Raw genomic sequence first — 20,997 nt, 5'->3', positions numbered from 1 at the left:
TTAACGCCATAATAGCAAGAATGGCTATACTCAATATTATCAGTATTATTTAAAAAAATTCTCATTACAATATCATTTCAATACATTACTTACAATAATATAAAAATTTTCTTAAGAAGCAAACAATATACAAAACATACATAAATAACAATAACAAAAATAGCAATAATAAATGTCAAATAAAATTTAAATTTGTGATAAAAATTCTAGAATTTTTCCAGGAAAGACCTTTTTCTTTAATGCACTAATCAAAATAACAAAAAGTTTTTTTAACAAATGTTTTATTGACAAAAAGAAGTATTCGAAATATATAATTTATAATCTGCAAAGTAGAGCTGCACGATTCTGAATAAATTTAGAATCACATTTTTTTGTTTAAAATAAAGATCACAATTCTTCTATGACTCTGAAAAGACAACTAAACAAAACAACGTGTAATTTACTAGAGGTTCTGACAAAATGTTTTGCTGCAAACAAAAATTTGCTGCAGTCTATTTAAAAATATTTAATTAATTTGAATTCGTTTAAAAAAAAAAAATCGGGTTGAATGAATGATTCAATGAGTCACTCATAAAGTCTTCACTTGTTTCATTACTGGATGAATCAGCGCTTTTGAACGAATCTCTTGAATGAATGATTCAATGACTCACTCATAAAGACTTCACTTGTTTCATTACTGGATGAATCAGCGTTTCTGAACAAATCTCTTGAATGAATGATTCAATGACTCACTCATAAAGACTTCACTTGTTTCATTACTGGATGAATCAGCGTTTTTGAACGAATCTCTTGAATGAATGATTCAATGACTCACTCATAAAGACTTCACTTGTTTCATTACTGGATGAATCAGCGTTTCTGAACGAATCTCTTGAATGAATGATTCAATGACTCACTCATAAAGACTTCACTTGTTTCATTACTGGATGAATCAGCGTTTCTGAACAAATCTCTTGAATGAATGATTCAATGACTCACTCATAAAGACTTCACTCATTTCAATACTGGATGAATCAGCGTTTATGAAAGGACCTCCTGAATGAATGATTCAATGACAAATACATTTTTTTAACAGTCACTTGTCGCCACCTACTGGTGTAACGATGTAATTGATACAATCTTTATTTAAAGTGTAAAGTTACTGTCAAAAGGTGATTTGCTCTATTTTGATTTTGCGCTACTGTAGGCATCAGTGTTTATATCTGAACTATAAACTTTTATCCCAGTACTTCTGTGATAATCTGAATTACTGTAAGACAGATACCTATACAGGACAACGGCTCTCTCTGGCTCAGAATGCAGATCTGAATGTTCGCTGTGATCAGACTTGTCAAATGTTTAATAGACACAACCGAATCACTGTAATGCAGGAATGAGATTGTGTGAGTGTTTGAATCGAGATCGCGATCTTTTAACGATTAATCGTGCAGCTCTACTGCAAAGGAATCAAAAAATATGTCCAAATTAGGGACGTGCCCGAAGCCTAAATCCGAATTAGGAAAGGCATGGAAAACATCTGGGTCATGTTTGCACTTTCTTCTGTCACTGGCCTTAATTCTATCCTTATAAATCAGGATTAGGCATAAAATAACGTCAAACATGTGAAAGCAACTGAGAATTGAACAAACAGTTCATAAATCATGTCTCTGTGGAAGTTTTTAAGGGATAATGCATGACTCACCTTACAAAAGTTTGACAAAACCAAAAATGTTCATTGTGTTTAGTGAGGAAGCATTATATGATATACTATTTTTAGCATCAGTACCAAAGTACTGTATTTCATTCAGCTAATATGATGCAGGGCGGTGTTAAAGCTTGAAGCTGGTAATGAAAACTGTTTTTAACTGTGTAGGTGGATGAAACACTCATTCTCACCTGATTCTGCTCTGACTGCCAGTGTCTGTCGTCTCCCCCGTCAGCTGCTGGTATTTGGTACGTTCCAAGTGCTCCATGTAACTGTGGATCATCTGCAAATCCAAACACTCTCATTACTGTCTGACGACACATGCTAAAGCATCTTTTACAGCGGCACAGGGGTGTGAATGGTTCTTACCTCTGTGTGTCTCTGATGGAGGGCGTTGTACTCTTTCTTCAGCTCGGCTTCACGTTCTTCTAATCTTCCAACTAAAAACAGAGGAATGTTTATTTATAGTTTTATGTGTTTAAATTTAAACACAGGTGTACTGCGATTCAAAGGGAAAAGCTTTTCTGTTCGGATCTGAACAGGACAGATGTAGTATCAACACACAGCCAGAAGGGGTCAGTACAGACACAGGAATAAAACAGCCACAGAAACATTTTGGGTAAATCTCTCACTATGAGGTGTTATAACACTAAAAGCTTAAAAACCGCACCTGTGATTGATAAATACACCCCAACAATATAGAAGGAATGAAATGTTCATATTAAAATGATTTTGCTCTTGTAGCTGAGCATGTGGTGTGAAACTGTGAGAAAAATCCCAGTATTCGTGAGTTGCTGGCAATGTCAAATATAACAACATTGTGTATGATGGTGATGGTAATGGGTTTTAAATCTGACTATAAAGTCTCTTAAAACTGTCATTGACTAGTTTCAGGATCCTCGTCTCACATCTTCTGTCTCTAATGTAAACTTTAGTAGTGATGATAGAGTCGGTTTGATTCTGTGTCAGTGAATCGATTCAGAACTCTGATTCAAAAATGTGTTCATGTCATCACTCAAAAATGTTCACGTGGCATTTTTCTAGAATTAAAATGTTTTTATGTTAAGATGTTTGTCCCATTTCTTGATATTTACACTGCTGGTCAAGTTATACATTTTTAATGTTTGAAAGAGTCTCTTCTGCTCACCAAAGCTGCATCTAATTGATCAAAAATACAGTAAAAATTCAGAAATATTATTCCAATGTAAAACATCTGTTTTCTATGTGAATATATAGTAAAGTGTAATTTATTCCTGTGATCAAAGCTGAATTTTCAGCATCATTACTCCAGTCTTCAGTGTCACATGATCCTTCAGAAATCATTCTAATATGATAATTTGATGCTCGAGAAACATTTATGATTATTATCAATGTTGAAAACAGTCATATTTTTGTGGAAATTGTGATACGTTTTATTTTTCAGGATTCTTTGATGAATAGAAAGTTCAAAAGAACAGCATTTATTTTAAATAGAATCTTTTCTAACATTATAAATGTCTTTACTGTCACTTTTGATCAGTTTAATGAATCCTTGCTTAATAAAAGTATTAATTTCTTTAAAACAAAAAATCGTACTGACCCCAAACCTTTGAAAGAGAGTGTAAGCAAAAAAAATTAAATATCATTCTTCCTGGTTTTCTCTGACAACACTGCAGAAAACATGCCTTTGAATTTTTAGTTGCATTAAACATTTTCAATCTATGTGGCAACAGAAGCTGTGACTGGAGAAGAAGTATAATTCAAAAGAAACTGTACAAATGTAGAACAATGTAGAATTTAGAAAGGCTTTGTGATGTTGATTCTCTACATCCAGGCATATGAAAGTAAGCTAAGGGACCATGAGTGAGTGAATGAAAGTGTGTCATTCATCATTTCAGAGTCACACACTTCTCCAGTACATCACTCCAGTAAATCCACTGACTCATGTGCCGTTTATGGTTACAGTAGGGAAATAGAAAACTATTTCCGTTAACCACAAAATGGGAAGTTCTTGCACGGACACAATTGATTGAACTACTTCCTGCCAGAATGTTGAAATGCAGGGAACAGTGTTTTTAATCCTCATTCAGGACACTGAAAGGATTGATGACATTCACTAGATGTGTCATCTGACAGAAGTGTTTACGTAACGTGCCGCCCACCTGGAGCGGAGCTTGGCAGTAAACACGGTCATCCACCCATCATGTGGGCGAGTTCAGCAGCCCTTAAGCTGTAATCCAGTTCAGCCCATTCTCAGTCAAATGCTGTTTGTGAAGCGTTGATCCAAGGGAGAGTCGGATCAGGTATTCAAGAGAATTAAAGCTTTGGGCCTGTTCTGTTTACACCTGGTCACTTCATGTTAAAACTCTTCCATTTACACTTGGCCATATCTCCGCCCAACAAACAAACCAACCAACGTTTAACAGACTGTGGAGCCAAACCATGAATGGCTTTAAAAGTACACAACAATATTTTTTAACTCAATACATTGCTTAATCAGCAGCCAATGAAGAGATTCCCAGACTGGAGTTATATGGACCTTCTTTTTAGTATTTAGTATAAAGCATAACAATAATACAGTTGCGAAGATATAAAAGCATGTATAATTTTCTCAAGATAATTTCTTGGTAAAACTGATTTCAGTTTTGCTATCCTTCTTAATTGACAGAACTATTTTTTGTTTTTCACCACGCATTTATTTGATGGTCAAATTCGAGATCTGAGTCGAAAATTACACCTGCGTCATTCCGCGTCAAATCAACAAAATTTCGGAAACTTTGTTTAAAAATGTTTTATTTTGTTAATATTTTTATTTGAGATCCCCATATCTGTGGGACTGAACTATATCAGGCCTTAAAAATTAAGATTCCAAAAGAAAAGTTTATTAAGAATGAGAATCTAGAAGGATATTACGTTATCTTGAATACTTTTAGAGTTACCGGCATGCAAACTTTGGAAAATGAATATTTACGGCACTCAGACAGGAATGTTCTATGCAATTGAGCTGATAGAAAAAAATGAGATGCATTTCTAGTTTTAACACTATTTGTTCTTTAGATATTCCTCATTAAAAGAAAAATGTGACCCACATTTGGTTTTTGACCACTGAAAACGTGTACAATTGACTAATTTACTCATGGAGCCGCATTAAGATCTCCATATCTCTGGGATTGAACCATCGAGGGCCTTTAAAATGAAGATACCAAAAGGAAAGTTTGTTAAGAATCAGAAACTAAAAGGATATTAAGATATCTTTAATACTTCTTGAGTTATAGACATGCAAACTTGGGATTTTTCCCATTTTTGAACTGTCACTGTTGGCATATAATGAAACACAGACTGATAAAGTCAACAGATTTTACTAATAGATCTACCAATCTCTGTGTAAAAATAAAATAATGATGCTCCATCTTTCTAAAGTCATTTTTACACTCTAATTTGGCTCCAAATCTCAGGTGAAAATGGTCATTTTGACCCTCCTCTACAAAACAGTGATTACTCAGTAAATATACATCTGTGACATTTAATATTTTGGCTTTCATCACTATTTATGTTTGTCTTTCTACAGATTTTTTTTAACTAAATTAAAAATTTGAGCCGTGGACCTGTGGTTGAGTTGACACAGAATGACCCAGCTAGATTAGTGACATGACTTTTATTGCAGGATGAGAACTGTCCCAGGCACTTTACCAGAGTACACACCGTGCTTTTTGTCATTTAACATTAAGGAACTGGAATTCATCCAGCATTTCACGTCCTCAAGGCAATCCAGCAGAGAATTTTCAGGCGCATTATTTCCTACTTTAAAAGGAGGATGCAACTGTGTATCATCGGCATCACGATGGCAACATGCAAAGGGAGAAAAGTAGCGGCCCTAGAACAGAGCCCTGAGGTACACCCGTGAGTTATAGGAGCAGAAGAATAATGATGATTCACGAAACGAAAGTTCTGCCTTCCAGATAAGAGCAGAACCAACATAAGGTCACTTCACACACCGGTCAAGACATGATCCAGTGTGTCAAAAAGGCCCACATAGTCATTTAGCACCCTAACGTGGGCAGACCCAGTGCTACGGCCAGTTCTGAAACCCAACTGAAACTTATCCAGGATATTTATCTCTGCTAAGACTAAAGAGAACTGACAGAATACAACCTTTTGTAGAGATTTTACAATGAAAGGAAGTTTAGAAAATGAATATAAATCTGATCTTCAATTTTCCCCCGCTATATGCAAATTTAACCTCAACACCATGTTAACCATGTTCACCTCAACAAAAGCATGTGCTGCAATTTGTTTATTATCAGCTAATTTCAAGATCAAAAAGCGCAATAGGAGAGAGCGGCATCAGCACTGGTAAGATTAGTGTCACTACTTTTAATGAAGATGACTGTATTGAGCTTCAGGATGCAACGCCGAACGTTCAGTTTGCACGTTGGGTTGCTGAAGAGATAATCTGCAACAGGCCATATCTGTAGTGATGTGTGTTTGCTGTCATATCTGACTGCCAGGAGCCAGTATCCTGTAACGCTCTCACATGTTTATTTATTTTTTTACCATTTTGGGAGGAGTAAAATTTACATATGTGGCTTCAACAACCAGATGCAGTTCCAGTTTTGTCAGGAAAGTGTCTCAAACTCTTTTTTTAATTATGACGCAAACAAATAGTTGAGTATGAATTGTGAATGTTCAATATATCACCCAGTCCTAGAGAGCTGAGGTGAGGGAAAGCAGTTCACTTACTCTGATCCGCGTAGTTCTTGGTCTTGAGCTCCATCTGTCTGGTTTGAGCCTCCAGGAGCTGCACACGGGTCTGTAGATCCTTCTTGTCTTGCTCTTGCAAGTCCTCATACTCAATATATCTCTGGAGGAGAGAGACGGAGATTTTACACACACTGAGATATTTCTACAGGTCTCTTCTGCTCACCAAAGCTGCATGTATTTGATCAAAAATACAGTAAAAATTGTGAAATATTATTACAATGTAAATCAGCTGTTTTCTATGTGAATATATAGTAAAGTGTCATTTATTCCTGTGATCAAAGCTGAATTTTCAGCATCATTACTCCAGTCTTCAGTGTCACATGATCCTTCAGAAATCATTCTAATATGATGATTTGCTGCTCAAGAAACATTTATGATTATTATCAATGTTGAAAACCGTTGTGGAAACCATCATACATTTTATTTTTCAGGATTCTTTGATGAATAGAAAGTTTAAAAGAACAGCATTTATTTGAAATAGAATCTTTTGTAACATTATAAATGTCTTTACTGTCAACTTAAAGCATCCTTGCTGAATAAAAGTATTAATATCTTTTTTTTTATTTCTTTGTAAATCATTTTTAATGTGCATTTATGAAGGAAACCCACAGCCAATTTTCTGCCCAGTTCCCGTCACTTGAAGCACATTCAGCATTTTTAGATGGCTACATAAGTATATCTCACATGAGATGTGACAATCAGACTCAAACAGCAGGGTCAGGACTCTCGGAGTATAAGAGTCAAGTGCAAAACACAAGGTCAACACAGCAGTCCGAGTGGGACGTGAACCAGGGGTCATTTCCATGCAAAGCCGTTTAACTCTTTCAGCTGGCAGCAGAGACAGACAGCTGCTGATCCGAGACTCACTCATTCCTGCTTCACTCCCTCATACAGCAGTGCTGGGCGAGGTCTGTGTGTTATGAGGGCAGCTGAAAGGATTTCCCCTCCTTCAGACTCCAAACACACCATGTCCTCACCTCTATTGTTAGATGTCACCCAAACCCTACAGCTATATGAGTGCAGTAGACCACAACACTAATAGCTGCGGTACCACTGTTTGTGTTTGTCGTGTGTGTATGAAATCAGCTGGCACAACGCCACAATACTAAAGGTGCAACAAGTAGGTTTTCATATAAAGAAATCAACTGTATTTTTTATTTGATTTAATTAGGGCTGCCCCTGACTAAAACTTTTTCTTTTCATTTAAGCCATTAGTCGACTAATTGCATGTTTATATTAATTTAATTGTTTAAATATATACTGAGGAGAATACTAAACCATAATGAGTGTTTAATATATGGGTGTAATATAGCCTATTATTATGTGCTCAAACACAGGCATAAAGCTGCTGCAAAGCACCCAAAAAATTAATTATTATGAATGCGTCAGGAAAAATAGCGAGGAGACATTATTTATTAATAAACAATAATAATAAATAGTGTTTTCTGAGTCAGTGTCGCTGCAAAGATGAAGTTGACGATGCTGACTCTCATCTCCGCCTATAGAGAGAAATGCAACTTTCATACAGATTACTTAAGCAGAGAGTATTTCTTTTTTATTTGAATTGGATCATTTAAGAGTAGACATTTCAATCTTTCTATAGAGTTTGGGTTCATTTTTTGTGACGCGCTCCAGTTCAGGGAGACCGAGAGGGCAGAGAGCGCTTCCTGTTTGTGTTCTTTATTTTACAAAAGCACAACGTTTTCTTGTTATTGTGAGTTTACACAAATAAAAATGGATCCTTTACAGTTTTGAATGATCTGTGTGACTAAAAATGACGGAGTATTTTAAGTTGTTTCTGCTGTTATCAGAAGAAATGCCAGTGATCGCGCCGGCGCCTCCATAATCGTGCTATACTTCAGCTTCACACTCCACACAAACACTTGGATATGAGCCGAATAATATCGCATATTAATCTAGTTTAACGTTAGAGCGAGCGCTACTTACATGTTTCAAATGATAGGCTATATTTGAGGTCGATGGATGAGAGACGAACGTTTGGATTTCCTGCCCGACACACTGTAATTACCTAGGGCGCTATGAAATCCATTTTATTTTTTCCCAAATTCCGGTTTTTTTTCGTTTTAATTTTTCTGGATTCCATTTTAATAGTGAAAATTAAATTTTAATAATCAAAAAGCTTGTCTAATTAATTGAAATCATAAAACTTTTAATAAATTGTTAAATTGTATAACAAAAATTACATTTTTTAGGGCCCTATGAAATATGTTTTATTTGTTTTCAAGTTTTCTGAATTCTGTTTTAATGGTTTAATTAAATTTTAATAATCAAAAAGCATGTCTAATTAATTGAATTCATAAAACAACAACATTTATTAATTTAAAAAATTCTATGAAATATTTTGTTTTTGTTTTTTCATAAATTCTGTGTTGTGTATTTTAATTTTTCTGTCAATCAGATGAAGGCATAAAACATTAATTTATCTTTTAATCATATGAAATTAAACAAACTTTTGTCAAAGTGCTGCACAACACAGCTTTACTGTGCAAGAAAAATTGTGATTATTCCTTTAAAAAAAGTTAATAATTATTTATTATTATAATTATTATCATTATTACATAATTATTATTAATGTTAGTATTATTATTACATTGAGACGTAGCTAAATTCTACTGTACAACAGTAATATATTTCTGTCACAATTTCTTTAAGTTAAGCCAAACTTTTATTTTGACGGGTTGCTGTGAAGACTTCAGAGTTATAATAGATATAATAGTTTTTCTCAAATAAAACGGTAAAATGCTCACGAAGTGACTCTCAGAGCGGCTCTGGAGATGGGTTAGGGAGCTACAAATAATGTCCTTCACATGCAAATATGGTGTATTTATTAAAATAGCATGTGTAACTTTCTCTAAATCATAAAAGAGAGCTACAACATGTTCTTTCCTAATGAAAGCATCACGTATTTAATTTTCAAGGCTGACAAGGTGGTGCTTTGACCTTTCCTGAATACACATTGGGCATTACTTATGAGATGTTAAGATTTCAGTATCCAGACCAGGTGATCATTAACCATCCTCTCCAATGATTTGCATAAAGCTATAGGATAATAATTAATGGAATCATTGTGGTATTTTCCTGGTATTGGAATGGATATTATTTCTACTTCCTGCCACGAGGATGGGATTTTTCCTGATACCCAGAGAGAATTCTCAGAAAAAGGTGAGGTAAATTTTTTTTTAAATGTTTACAGTAGAGCAGATTTAATACACACAAACTGATAATCAGCAGCATAAGCCAGATGAACAACAGTACGTAAGGTCATCTTGCCTTCATCACCCCTAAAAACGTCAAGCACATATATTTGTCAGCCAAAGCTTTTCATTTAAATCAGAGTCTGTCCTGCTACGGACGCCTACGTGTGTCTGCGGATCACATGAGCCTCTACCTGATGAAGTTATCAAGCAGCTTCACACAGAGAGAAGAGCATCTGTGTCTGCTGATGAAAGGCTCCGGGACATCAGAGAGTCCTGACACACGTGTGAGGGCCTCATGATCCCAGAGCCGCAGGTCAATATCACTGCTTGACCTCTGACTGAACGCCCAAACACCTCCTACTGTTAATATGATGACAGGTTTTAGTTTTTATTATTAACTACAGCAAGAAAAATCATTGAGATATACTGCAATGTCAATCTACAGCATGAAAACATATAACTCGACTGGTGATTCTCAAACAATGCAAGAAATTAATACTTTTATTCATCAAGGACACATTAAACTGATCAAAAGTGACCATAAAGACATTTATAATGTTACAAAAGATACAATTTCAAATAAATTATGTTCTTTTTAACTTTCTATTCATCAAAGAATCATGAAAAATTAAATGTATCACAGTTTCCACAAAAATCTGAAGCTGTTTTGAACATTGATAATAATCATAAATGTTTCTTGAGCAGCAAATCATCATATTAGAATGATTTCTGAATGATCATGTGACACTGAAGACTGGGAAATTCAGCTTTGATCACAGGAATAAATTACATTTTAATATACATTCATGCAGAAAAACTGTCTAGCGGGACACTTGGCGCTCTTATTTTATTTCCTATCATATATCATAAATTAGGTATCATTTGAAAGCTCAAACACTCAAAATTGATCCTGTTAAACCGTTTTGAAATTTTGACATCGTGTTACCATGGAAACGGTACTTTGAACCCTTTTAGCGGGCTCCTCCCCCTAATCTTGACAAAACGCATATCATTGTCTCAATTTTGTGATAAAAGTGATATTGTGACAGAAATGTATTAATTTGTTACAGGAGTATGCATTAAAATAAATTCAATAAAATGTGAGTGTCACCCGGTGGTTATTTTTGGTATTACGCCTAAACAAAATCTCATAAGAAAATAAATTTTTGTGATATCAACTTCAAATATGGAACACAACTTGACTTTGATTTTATAGCAATTTTAGAGTAAAAAATATTTTGTAAATATATATTTTGCATAAAACACAAATGTCTAGTACAGTACATTCGCTTTACAGTAAACTTCTATAATTTTTTTTACACTTTCATTTTTTGAAATGCTTTCAGCAATAATCTGCGGAGCGTCTTCTTTAAAAAGAGATAAAAACAGGGTAAGACAAAAACATTTTTGGAAGAAGGACTGATGATGTATTTACTCATTAAAATTTTGCTAATTTTGCAAAAAAAAAAAAAAAAAGTTACATAGTGTACCTTTAAATTGTAATAATATTTCATAATTTTTTTATTGTATTTTGGTCTAATAAATGCAGCCTTTGTGAACATTTAACTACCCCAAATCTTTAGTTAATAAAGGGCAATTATTGTTTTTACATCACCTCTAAAGTCATAAAAATCTCTATGTAAACTCCTGCAAGAACAATTTTAGGTAACACTTTATTTTACAGTGTAATTGTATGTTACATGTAGATACTATAGTAATAACTATAAATTATGCATAATTACATGCAACTAACCCTAAACCAAACCCTAATCCTAAACCTATAGTAAGTACATGTGGTTACTTAATATTACTCAATACTTAAATGTATAATTACAGTGTAACAAAAACAATTTTATAATGGAAATTCATCAGTCTGCATGTGTGTCTACTAACAAGTGAGCATCATTAATTAGGGCAGTATTCTGAGGTCTCGTGTGGCGTCGCCCATAACCACAGACACACTGCTTATGAAATTCCAGCTCATACATCAGCAATAAATCAATATCATCCAAACGCTGATGAAAAGCAAAACATGATATGGATTTTTAAAGAGTGGCTTTAAAACAGGAGAAAGGATGCCAAGACGAATTACGCAGCTCAGGAAATAACATGCATAATTTGTATGTGAAAGGCAATAGTTAACTGGAGCAAAATCTAATAAGAGCATTAGCGGTCAAGCCAGAGCTTGCTTCATAAAGAGACACACATAATGGACGTGTTCTTCTCTGTTCACAACAGATGTTTCTGAAGCAACAAGTCCTTACGCACGGTTTACAAACACAGAATTCAGAGCCGGCCAACAAGATTTCCAGCTACTCTGCAAAGTTCGACAGCAACCGAAGCGTGTGAAAGCGAACGTGTTCATCATATGATCCGGAGGACAGCGCTCATATGAGCAGAGGAAGAGTGTCTGGCTGCATACAGACTTCAGGCTCTTTGCTCCACATAATATCCCCATTGTGCCGCCACAGATAGAGGCTGCTGTGTGCCGCCACTCTATTGATAGAGCTCTCTTTAACTCAACTGTGCCTTCACTGCACTTCCTCCGGGGCTCAGAGCCATCGCTCATAACACGGCCACGAGATACGCGCCGCTAGCGAGGTTTCACTCTGAGCTTGGGCGCTCCTAGCTTTGGTTATCCGAGCTTAGCGTCACGCATGGATTCGCTGGCTCTGAACTGGGTTAGGCAGAGTCACATGAGGTCAGGCACGGATGGTAAATCGTGGAAACATGCATGAAAATTCAGCAAGCAATGCTTAAATCTGAAACAGAAAGCTTCCTGTCAATCTGGTCATCAGTGGTGTGCTGAACATAATCTCTCGCTTTCCTTAAAACTGTGTGCAGCTTATTTGGATATTGGTTTAGTGGGAGTCCAATGAGCTGGGATCAATATGAATAAAAATGTATAAGCGTGTGGTAGAAATTATCTGTTTATTAAAGGATTAGTTCACATCAGGTCATTTTCTAAAAAAAATGTAGTAAGTCCACGACTATGGATTTACATAGTTGAATCAGATTCGAATTAGATTGCCTATATTCGACTGATAGTCGAATCATATATGAGTGCTTGAAAAACAGTAGTCCACTAGATAGTGCACACAAACTCTTTCGGCCAAAGGAGTATAGGCTACTTTGAAAGGTTCACGCGCTCAACTGTGCACGAGATGGAGCGGGACGCGGAAAATGAAGAAAGGCCTGTACCCGTGGCTTAAGACAAGTTTTATTTTCTTTCACACACAGAGAAACAACTTACTAATAAAGCGACCAAACTGCCTGTCAAGTGATTGACGAAACTGACAATGATTTTTAACTTTTTTAAACTGAAATGAAAGGCAATGTGGATAAACATTCACAGCCACGATGTACAGAACAGCACACAAAGATATAGAAGAAAATGAATAAAAACATTTTGGATCAATAAACCTTAAATATATATAAATAACTGCAGATAGATATGCATTTCACACGTCAGCAAATCAAATTAAATCGGCTAAATTGCCTGTGCGAGCTTTAACTCTACAGCGCAACATCAATGCACCAAAAAACAATAAAAAATTAATTCACAGAATTGAATTAGAACTGAATATACCGTTCTAATAAATAAAAATACTTAAAAAAAATGAAATAGTCATAATCAAGTCACAAGTGCACAATGCCTGAAGTGCAGGGGAACATCAAAACACAAGCCACAAATAGTAAAATAGATAACCCAGAGTGATCAATAAATAAATGATTAAAATAATGAAAGTATAGCCAGAATTGTCAACTTTGTCTTTTTAACTGCAGAGACAATAAACGCTAAACTGGAGTGTCAGTCTCTTTAGCTAAACATTCACAGCATCCAAAAATCAAACTAGAACCGGCTAAAATGTTTTGAAATCACTTGTACCTGATTGAGAGAGAAAAATCCAGTCTTTCACGTGATCTGCCTGTGTCCGTTTGAGTCTTTTCAAATAGTGCGCTAGTCACTCGATAACGTTGGCCGACAGAAGCGCGCCGCAGTGTTTGTCGTTGTTGAGCGGCAGGACATGAGCACAACTCGAATCTTACATTTTTTGGATCATCTTTTACCATTTCAAAGTGCTTCCAATTCCACACTTTCAGATTTTCTTATCCCAGACATTGTTAAAAAATGTAATCCCTGCCGGCAAGATGCTCCTCTGTCGGTCACGGATCATGGAACGTGAAACTTAAATCTGTCACAGGGGTGGTTGGATTTATACACGCACATTAAAGATATTTATTAAAAGCTTCTTTCTTTTCACATTTTTATTTACAGCATTATCATAATAGGCTGTATATTAACATATTGGGAGAGAACCGGTACGTCTATGTAAAATCAGATATTGACCACCACCATATCCCATCATAACACCTCTGTGAAGATTCGACTGTGAGGTTGGTGGTCAAATCAGGCTCCTCCTATTGAAGCATCGAATCGTCCACTATTCAGGGTCACCCCTAAAAATTATATACTTTTTAACCACAAATGCTCGTCTTGCACTGCTCTGTGATGCTCCACGCATTACGTAGAAGAAGTGAAGAAAGCAGGATTGAAAGAGCAGCACACACTGAAGTCTCCAAAGTCTAATTGCTGTGACGTAACTTAAGGAACTGAAAAGAAAAGAGCGAGAGCCTCAGAAATATCCTGACTGGAGAAAGGAACTCAGGAAGCTCCTCTTCCGGTACATTCAAAGCCATTCCCTGACATTTCCTTCCAGAGTCTAGAAATACATATGCAAAATGCAAACCAGAATACACAAATACGAAGACACAGACTTGAGTGCTTGACCAATGCGATGAATCAGTATCTGGTAAAACTGAATGAGAGTTCTGGACGGTCACTGTAACGTAGGCGTGCTTTTTACTGGACGCTCGTGACACATTTAAATGTTGCCCTCGATTGTTAATGTGACGACCTGATTACAGCTTGAGCGAGTTAGCGCTTTACTGTCAAACGAGTTTCAGTGTTGTGTGAGAACATCCCTCACTGAGCTTTAGAGCTGTTATATGAGCTTAAACAACACTTCGCTTTTCCCGTTTTGTTGCCAGTGGCCTTTTATGGCAAACTGTAGGATTTTGAGCATAGGATTCTGCCAATATTCACAGCGCTGACTGGGTGAACAATTGTGTTGGAGCATAATTCATAATGCAGAAAAAAAGGTTACCACCATTTTTTATATTATATTTGTAATAAATCACAGAATCCAGAAAAATTATTCTGGTGCTTTTTCATAGTTTGGTCAAATACGCTTGTTGTATTTTGCTAGTTTAGACTTTTTCAATGATATATGACAGAAGTCTATGTGTTAATGTATGGTGATTTTACAGACCACATTTTCATGTAAAGCAGTTATTATATGTCTGCTAATTAAAAGCACTTGTTAAGTGATGGTCATATTCCCTATATTCACTGAAAAGTCAAGCTTCTGAGCTTTAAAACAACACCTATTTTGTGTTGGTTAAGCAGGTGGTTCATAAATAAACCGCTCCTGCTTCAGATTTAAGAGGTTAACGATTAACTGATTAATTGATTGTTAATTTAAACAACGATCTATTATGGGAATTTATGTAAATTGACATTCCTAGTAGAGACCATTGGTGTCTATGGTTCTACGATTAACTTAGGCTTACGATGCTTTTGGGAAACGTTTGTTGATGTTAGTGGACTCCATCTATTAGCTAATGTTAGCTACTGTTGCACTGACATCACATCCTTTTAATTTACCAAAAATGTCCCGAGTCTACGGCCTTTCATAGACAACCTAGGAAGTCGGGGAAGGTCTCGTTTTTTTAAGTTTCGTTACAAGCTGTTCACACATTGGCAATAAAAGAGCAATTAATACATGAAAATTCTTACATTTAACCCCTTTAATTAAACTATTAAAATGATATCCAGAAAAATGAAAACGGAAAACATGGAATTTGAAAAAAAGTAAAGTGGAATTAGGGAATTTCATAGGCCCTAATTATTTTATAGCAGTGATGGCTCATTAGTAATTGACCAGTTTTGCACTCCTTATTTTATAGAAGTATAGTCGCCCTCACAAAAATCATTAAAATTAACATCAAACCTGAAAGTTTAATCTCTCATGAGAAGATAAGCCTGCAGTTTAAATGATTCATTAGTTTAAAGATGCCAGTCTCTCTCTTGGACATTCGATGTGTATCATTCCTGCCTGTACATCCCTCTCCAATGAGAGTAAATCAATCCAATATGCGATCAAATTTCACAAAAGGTGACTAAAAATGTATTTTTAAAGTAAGTTTAGCGCAGATATAATTTCATTGCCTGTTCAGCTTTATGCAGTCGCTTAGCTGAGAGCACCCTTCCGTACGAGTCGATTCCGGCAGAAGAGTGACCTCTGACCTGACGCGTGACGTTTTGACAAGTGTGGAAGCGCAGAGGATAGAGCAAAACAAAACACCGGTCACGAATTAGAAGTCTAAAACAAGAATTTTTAAAGAGAAATGTGGGAGGAGCTTGAGTTGTTGCCCAGCTCTATTTGTCTGATCCACGAGAGGCGTCGACTCTCACCTGAGCTTACGATACTCCTACATCCTACGCCATACGCCGGAACTCAACTCTCTCATGAATGCGCGGACCGACAATACTGGAAGTTAGTGATTATAGTTTATGAAGTTCTAAATATGGATATTTTTCTAACAAAATCCCATCGCTTCACTTCAGAAGGTCTTTATTAACCCCCTGGAGACATATGGATTACTTTTATGATGGATGGATGCACTTTTTTGGGCTTCAAAATCTCGCCCTCCATTATAAAGTTTGGAAGAGCCAGGATATTTTTAAATATATCTCCGATTGTGTTTGACTGAAAGAATAAAGTCATATACACCTAGTATAGCTTGAGGGTGAGTAAATCATGAGATAATTTTTGGGTGAACTACCCCTTTAAACGGGCAATTTCACACAAAATTACGTCTAAATGCCCGTCTTGGTGAGTATTCTAGTAAACATAGCCGGTTAGTGAATGTAAACAGTTGAGAAAGTAAACGTGTGTGTATCAGTATGTTGGATACGTGCGTTATTCTTAAAGTGACAGCAGCCTAATTAGGGCTGGGCGATACAGCTAAAAAAAATTATCATGATACAATGTTTCATATTGATCGGTATTGATAATTATTGAAGAAATTTTAGTAGAAAAGAGTTTGAATTTAACCAATGCATTTTTAATTAAGGCAAACAAAAAATAATTTTTAAAACAAAGCAAAATAAAATCTTTCTTATTTATTTAATCTTCATATAAAATATAAGTTTTAAAGAAACTGCACAATTCTGGATAAATTGAGAAACTTTTTTGTTCGTTTCAAACCGAGATCACAATTCTGAATGTCAACTAAACGAAATAACATGTAATTTACTAGAAGTTCTGACAAAATATTAATTGCTGCAGTCTATTTTGAAGTTTTAAAAATATTTGAATTAATTATTTTTAAAAAATCTGTTTGGATGTATGATTCAATGACTCGCTCATAAATTCTCTTGTTTCATTACTGGATGAATCAGTGTATTTGAAAGAATCTGTTGAATGAAGATTCAACGTCAAATACTTTTTTTAACAGTCACTTGTCGCCACCTGGTGGTGAAACAATGTAATCGATAAATGCGTCGTTTTCAGCGCCAAGTTTATTTCAAGAGCTGATTTGCTCTTTTTTGATCGATAGCATAGACATTAGTTTTATCTGAACTATAAACTTTTATCTCAGTACTTCTGTGATCATTTTAATATCTGTAACACAGAAATAAAGATACTGTGAGGCTGAAAACACTGTTTGTGCAGCTGTTAATACCGACATGACAACTGCTCTCTCAAGACGAACTCTGAAGTAGATCAACTGTAAGACGTAAGGAAACCATGAAACTGCCACGTCCTTTTTATTCACAATCTCCTCGTCGCCGGCAGCTACAGCGTCATTTTCATGTGTTTGTGTGTTCTGATCTCACGTGGCGATTGCGCACCTGAACTCCACAGCAGCTTGTTTGCGTGTCACTCGTCTGTTTGTGATCCAGCTTGAGAGTTGTTCATGCAACCGAACTTCACGTCTGTTTACATTTTAATGCATTTAAGTGAAGCTAGTTATATTGAAAATTTTTTCCTATCGTTATCGAGTAAGTACCGTCGATAAATATCGATACCGTTTTATCGCCCAGGCCTAAGCCTAATATTCCTGTCTGTGTTTTTAATGTTAATGAAACAACACACTCACTGCAAAAAAATAAAATAGAATAAAAATAAATAAATCACTCACTTCTCTTGAACTTTTGTAACTTTAATAAGGATTAATCTATGTTTAATTTATACAGTGAAGACTATGCAGTGCAATTTTACATTCGATTATTCAATTTCTGTACCTGAAAACTACTGTTAGATCTACCTGAAGTGTTAATTTCATTGGCATCATTTCTATTGTGTTTATTTGTGCTACTGCTTGTAGCTTGATTATTTGACCTTATTTTATTACAGACTGTTTACTTGACTTTAGTAGTGTTTGAAATTTATATATTATATTTATGTAGAGTTTGCATTGTTCTTGCATTCCATGTAAAAAGTCTGACGAGTATGAATGAATTAATTGTGTTTGCAGCGACAGCACCTGTGGACAGCATCAGGTCGCTGCGAGCAAAGAGAAGCAAAACAAAGGCCTGAAGTTTAAAGCAGATCATATGCTCATACGCTGGGCTCCTCACTTCACTTGCTCCCAACAAAGAGTCACATGACCTGAAAGTTAACCCGTCTCAGAGGGGAGTGCATTCACTCGGCTGCTGTCTTCCTGCAAAAGAACAGGCATATAAAGACGACAGACTGAGGAGGGCAGCGTCTCTCTGGTTTCTTAACAAACAGGTGACTTTTGCGCAGGAAGATTGGCAGCTTTCTTCCTCCATCATAAATGAGTTTCGTCAGACGAAACACAATAAACGCTGTCATGTGTTTGGGAACACAATCGTGTGAGACGCTTCTGGAGGGAATTAAACCAAATCATTCTGATGACTAAACCAACATTTGAGATGCTGCGATGCCATTGGTCCGCTGGTTATTCCAGTTATCCAATCACAGCCTCTGCTGAGTTTTTTGTTGTGCATCGAGGGATTTATTATGTAAAAAATACATTTTTTTATCTTATCGGATCGGCCTCAATTGAGCGCTTACGTTTATTATGCACATTTACGCACATCGTGGCGTTTCTATCCAGCGTTTTTTATGCAAGATCCCAAAATTCGCATAAAAATAGGTGGATGGAAACACAGCCTAATGTCTAGGCAAACTACACAACTGGTAATATTTTAAAGCATGAGACATTACAATAATGTTAAAAATGTTTTCAAGCCAAAACAGACTGGGAGGTTATGGAGAGTGTTTGATTTAAAATGTTTAATACAGCTCAATAACTCTCGCTGGAAAGCAAACATCCTCTATGCATTTAAAAGCCAAAGCTGTGATTTAGGACTCAAGAGGACCATCAATATCCTGCTTTAAATACTGCAATCACTGTCCTGTTAATACTCCAAGAGTCATTCAGCAACGCTTACAAACACAGACGAGTGTCATAAAGTTAAGTCATGCGTGAACAATCAGGAGTGTTTCGCTGACTTATACATAGTGTAATACATAATCACATTACAACTACAAGACACGGCTTGCTCAACCTGACAGACGCCTTAAAACCATTAGGTGTGTCTAAAGAGAAGAAACCCACACAACAGACACCTGCATGAGCCGAGACACTCGACTTCCCCTTCTTACACTGCACACGCCTCCAAATGGAAACAACACACAACCCTGCAGTAATGTGACCACTGGAAACGTTCTGCACGAGTCTATTTCTGACATAATCATAGTTTTGCTGGCTATACTTAGACTTTGTCCCTTTGCCACTTTAGGGGTGACAATAACTTCCCACAATCCAACTCATCAGGTGAACCTGAACACGCCTTCTGACCAAAGCATTTTTCCAGTTGTTTGTGATTACAGCATAAGGTTTTTTCCATAGAGACTGAACTCACAAAAATGTAGTTTAAAACAGGTTTGGAGCTAAGAAAATGAGATTTAACTTTATATCACCAGTTAGTTAAAGGATTAGTTCACTTCAGAATGAAAATTCCTGATAATTTATGTCATCCAAGATGTTCATGTCTTCCTTTCTTCAGTTGAAAAGGAAAACATTCCAGGATTTTTCTCCATATAGTGGACTTCACTGGGGTTCAACGGGTTGAAGGTCCAAATGTCAGTTTCAGTGCAGCTTCAAAGAGCTCTACGTGATCCCAGACGAGGAATAAGAGTCTCATCTAGAGAAACCATCGGACATTTTCTAAAAACGTAAACATTATTTACTTTTTAACCACAAATGCTCATCTTGCACTGCTCTGTGATGCGCCACGCATGACGTAATCACGTTGGAAAGGTCAAGCGTGACTCCTCCAACTACAAAAACCTTTATTTTGTAAAGTCCGTTTGACTTAGTTTTTGCACGTTCGCTTTGTAAACACTGGATCGGTACTTCCGCCTACGTCACGCGTGACCTTTCCAACATGATTATGTAATGCGTGGAGCATCACAGAGCAGTGCAAGACGAGCATTTGTGGTTAAAAAGTATATAATGTTTATTTTTTTTAGAAAATGTCCGATGGTTTCTCTAGATAAGACTCTTATTCCTCGTCTGGGATCATGTAGAGCTCTTTGAAGCTGCACTGAAACTGACATTTGGACCTTCAACCCGTTGAACCCCAGTGAAGTCCACTATATGGAGAAAAATCCTGGAATGTTTTCCTCAAAAACCTTCGACTGGAGAAAGAAAGATGAACATCTTGGATGACATAAATTATCAGGAAAATTTGAATTCAGAAGTGAAGTAATCCTTTAAATCTCAGTACATTGTTTTGTATTACAAGTTTTCAGAAATGTTGTTTATATACAATACACAAATGAGGCATTAACGGATGCACTATTTTAGTTGGCATAAAAATGCACCATTTGCATACATTTACAAGTGCTTCATAAGTGGAGATTTCTGACGCAGGAGAAAAATAAACTTTTAATATATGTAACGTTATTGCAACTGAAATGACGCAAAGTACAAATACAAGACTTAAAAGTGTATTTTGGATGATTTCTTTCCACTTGTCATGTTATGACAAGAAAATAACCAACCAAAAAACAATGTTTTCTCGCCTTGAATGATCAAAACACACTGTAGGCTGCTGAATAAATATGTTTATGACTTTGCGTTGACTCACACTGACAATCCCGTCAGCTGATCTTCCCTCAGACACTTGAGGTGTTAAATCTGACTGCTTATTTACATCCGTGAGCACAGATTTCATCTAAACTGTCTCAA

The 20,997-nt window shown here is 36.0% G+C and overlaps 1 protein-coding gene across 1 annotated transcript in view; it reads right to left on the bottom strand.

The window, feature by feature from the left end:
• The window catches only part of spag9b (sperm associated antigen 9b), a 54,600-nt gene that overhangs the window by 32,883 nt on the left and 720 nt on the right, over positions 1-20,997 (bottom strand). The window contains exons 2-4 of the mRNA XM_051914296.1: positions 6,404-6,524; positions 2,054-2,124; positions 1,876-1,967 (exon numbers count right to left, since the gene is read on the bottom strand). Coding sequence (XP_051770256.1) covers positions 1,876-1,967; positions 2,054-2,124; positions 6,404-6,524 — 284 coding nt within the window. The remainder of the gene's footprint in view (positions 1-1,875; positions 1,968-2,053; positions 2,125-6,403; positions 6,525-20,997) is intronic.

Source organism: Ctenopharyngodon idella, chromosome 12 (genome assembly GCF_019924925.1).
Source record: "Ctenopharyngodon idella isolate HZGC_01 chromosome 12, HZGC01, whole genome shotgun sequence".
Taxonomy (NCBI): domain Eukaryota; kingdom Metazoa; phylum Chordata; class Actinopteri; order Cypriniformes; family Xenocyprididae; genus Ctenopharyngodon; species Ctenopharyngodon idella.
This window is presented reverse-complemented; position numbering and strand designations above follow the sequence as displayed.